The sequence below is a fragment of the Setaria viridis genome, chromosome 5, assembly GCF_005286985.2.
Source record: "Setaria viridis chromosome 5, Setaria_viridis_v4.0, whole genome shotgun sequence".
In the NCBI taxonomy this organism is placed as follows: domain Eukaryota; kingdom Viridiplantae; phylum Streptophyta; class Magnoliopsida; order Poales; family Poaceae; genus Setaria; species Setaria viridis.
In genome coordinates, this window is record NC_048267.2 from 22,796,086 (window position 1) to 22,798,794 (window position 2,709).

Below are 2,709 nucleotides of genomic sequence, written 5' to 3' on the forward strand. Positions count from 1 at the left end.
CGAGCCGCACCTCCCTGCTCGCCGGTGCCCTCCGGCCGGGCTACGCCCGCCGTGGCCTGAGGCCGGCCGCTCCCCGTCCTGTGCCCGCTCCCGACCGATCGATAGGTTTAGATAGGTTTAGATAAAATAGTAATATTGATAAATTAGAATAGTTAGGTAAAATTTAGATAGATAGGTAGAATTGTTAGATAAAATAGGTAGATAGATAAGTTGACAGATAGATATAATTGTTAGATATGATAACTAATAGCATAGTAAACTAGTTATTACGATATTTAGTTAAGTAGTTGTATAGGTAAGTATGTATGTACATATTAGGTGACATAGTTAGTTAGTATATGTGACATAGTTAGTTAGTTGTATTTAGTAGACTTAGAATGTTTAATTTATTATGGACTAAATGAATTGTGCGTCGTTATATTGATATACTAGATGGAGAACGTAGTGAGCATATATTACGGAGGCACTGTGGAAAGGGATGAATATGGATGTGTTAAGTTTGTTGGCATGCAGTGCGAGGTTGTCATATTCGATGAGAAACCATCGTTTAGTGAGTTGGTTGTAAGGGCTCGGGAGGAGTTACATTGTCATGAAAATGATGAAATCACAGTCGAGGGCATACTTCACCTAGGTTCCCCTCTCAACATTCAAAGGAAGATGGTCCCAATTCGGTGTGCAGGTCAGTGGGAGAAATATGTGAGGACGGTTATGAATGGTCATTCCCCAAGTGTTGAAGTGGTTGTTCGTCCGGTGGGAGTTGATCGAAATCCTCGTCGGTTTTCCCGACCAATGGGTCAACGGGCACATTTGGATCCTCCCATCCCAGAACCTGTTATGGACGTGGATGTTGCACCTACTATTCCCGATGCTGAATCTGCCCCTAATGAAGTAGTTGGACATGGTTGTCGGATTGTTGATGATGTGGCGGACTCTCCTAATGAGTTCCTTTTCACTCAGAATGATCCGAGTAAGTGTCTCACCGGTTTCTATTGATGAGAGATAACCCATTCGTTCCATCCACTTATTCTTTACTCATATTTGTACTTGATGGCGCAGGAGATATTCCAGAAAATGTGGATGTGCCTCTAGTTGATGCGCAAGTGCAATGTGGAGATGGATTGCGTGGCTCTAATAGTGTTGAAATTTTGAATGATGAAGATGCATACGAGATGGGAGTGGATCTTGATTCTGATGATGATCGTCCTGTTGGAGAGATGACAGAGAGTGATATTGAGATGTTCAGGCGTATATTCCCTGGATGTCGTGATCCGATAGTTCACGAGTTTAGCGACCTGACTCTTTCTGATCAGGCGTTTGCAGAAGGACGTGATGATGAGCTCCTAGAAGCTCCCGAAGCTGGTCCTAGTATGGTTATTGAGGAGGGTAGGGTATTTAAGGACCTTCCCGCATTGAAGAGATGGTTGCAAACTTTTGCGGTGATACGGAAGAGACCGTACAAAGTGTTGCATTCATATGCGGAGCGCCGTTACACAGTTGTGTGTGACAAGGAACGGTGTCCATGGAGGGTTTGTGCAAGAAAGCAAAATATCACCGGGAAGTGGAAGATCACAAAAGTGGTCGGTCCACACAATTGTGCTGACCATGAGCTTACAGTGAGACATCCGCAGCTAACATCTACCCTCATTGCGAAGCGGTTGATGGGAATATTGAAGGAACAACCCAACATGAAAGTGAGAACAATTATAAGAACTGTTGAGGAGATTTATGGAGGATATGTGATAACTTATGGTAAAGCTTGGAGGGCTAAGCAGCGAGCGTGGAGGATGATTTATGGGGATTGGGAGTCTGGGTACAAGCAGCTGCCAGTGCTTTTTAATGCAACTAAAGCGGTGAATCCAGGCATGCATTATGAGTACATCCCAAAGCCAAATGCTTGGAAGGACGGGAGACAGATATTCGGGCGTGCGTTCTGGTGCTTCCCTCAATCTGTGGAAGCCTTTAGGCACTGTCGTCCTGTTTTCTCTATTGATGGTACGTTTTTGATTGGCAAATATAGAGGCACACTTCTTATAGCCATATCTTGTGACGCGAACAATATGTTGGTTCCTTTGGCATTTGCATTGGTTGAGAGGGAGAACAATGACAGTTGGGGTGGTTCTTAAGACTAGTCCGGATACATGTGGTTGGTCCTGGTAGGGAGGTTGGCGTCATATCCAATAGGCATCAGGGCATACTTCATGCTGTGCAAGAACAGATAGAGGGTTATGCACCTTTGCATCATCGTTGGTGCACTCGGCACCTTGCGGAGAACCTTCTTCGGAAGGATGGTGTGAAGGATAATTTTGATCTGTTTCAAGTTGCAGCATGTCAGCTTGAGGACTATTATTTTCAGCGCAAATTGGAGCAGGTAAGGACCGCAACAAATGCAGAAGGTAGACAATGGCTTGCTGGTTTGATGAGAGATTTAGATAAGTGGACTAGATCTCACGACGCCGGTGGTTTGAGGTACGAGTTTCAGTGCAGTAACATGGCCGAGTCATTCAATAAGTTGTTATTGGGGATACGTGGTATACCTGTGAACGCAGTCGTTGAATTCACCTTCTACAGGCTTGTTGCGTGGTTCAATGAAAGACACGCAAAAGCAGAAGCATTGCAGATTGCTGGGGAGAGATGGGCTGAAAAACCAAAGAGACATCTCATCATTGCAAATGAAAGGGCTTCCACACATGAGGTGCAATATTTTGATCT

General features: G+C 44.6%; 1 protein-coding gene across 1 annotated transcript; it reads left to right on the forward strand.

The window, feature by feature from the left end:
* The first annotated feature begins 385 nt into the window (after positions 1 to 385).
* LOC140222834 (uncharacterized) lies at positions 386 to 2,123 on the forward strand. Its single transcript, XM_072293960.1, has 2 exons — positions 386 to 967; positions 1,057 to 2,123. Exons 1-2 carry the CDS (start codon positions 433 to 435, stop codon positions 2,121 to 2,123), a joined length of 1,602 nt encoding a protein of 533 aa, XP_072150061.1. The 5' UTR covers positions 386 to 432.
* Positions 2,124 to 2,709: the final 586 nt, after the last annotated feature.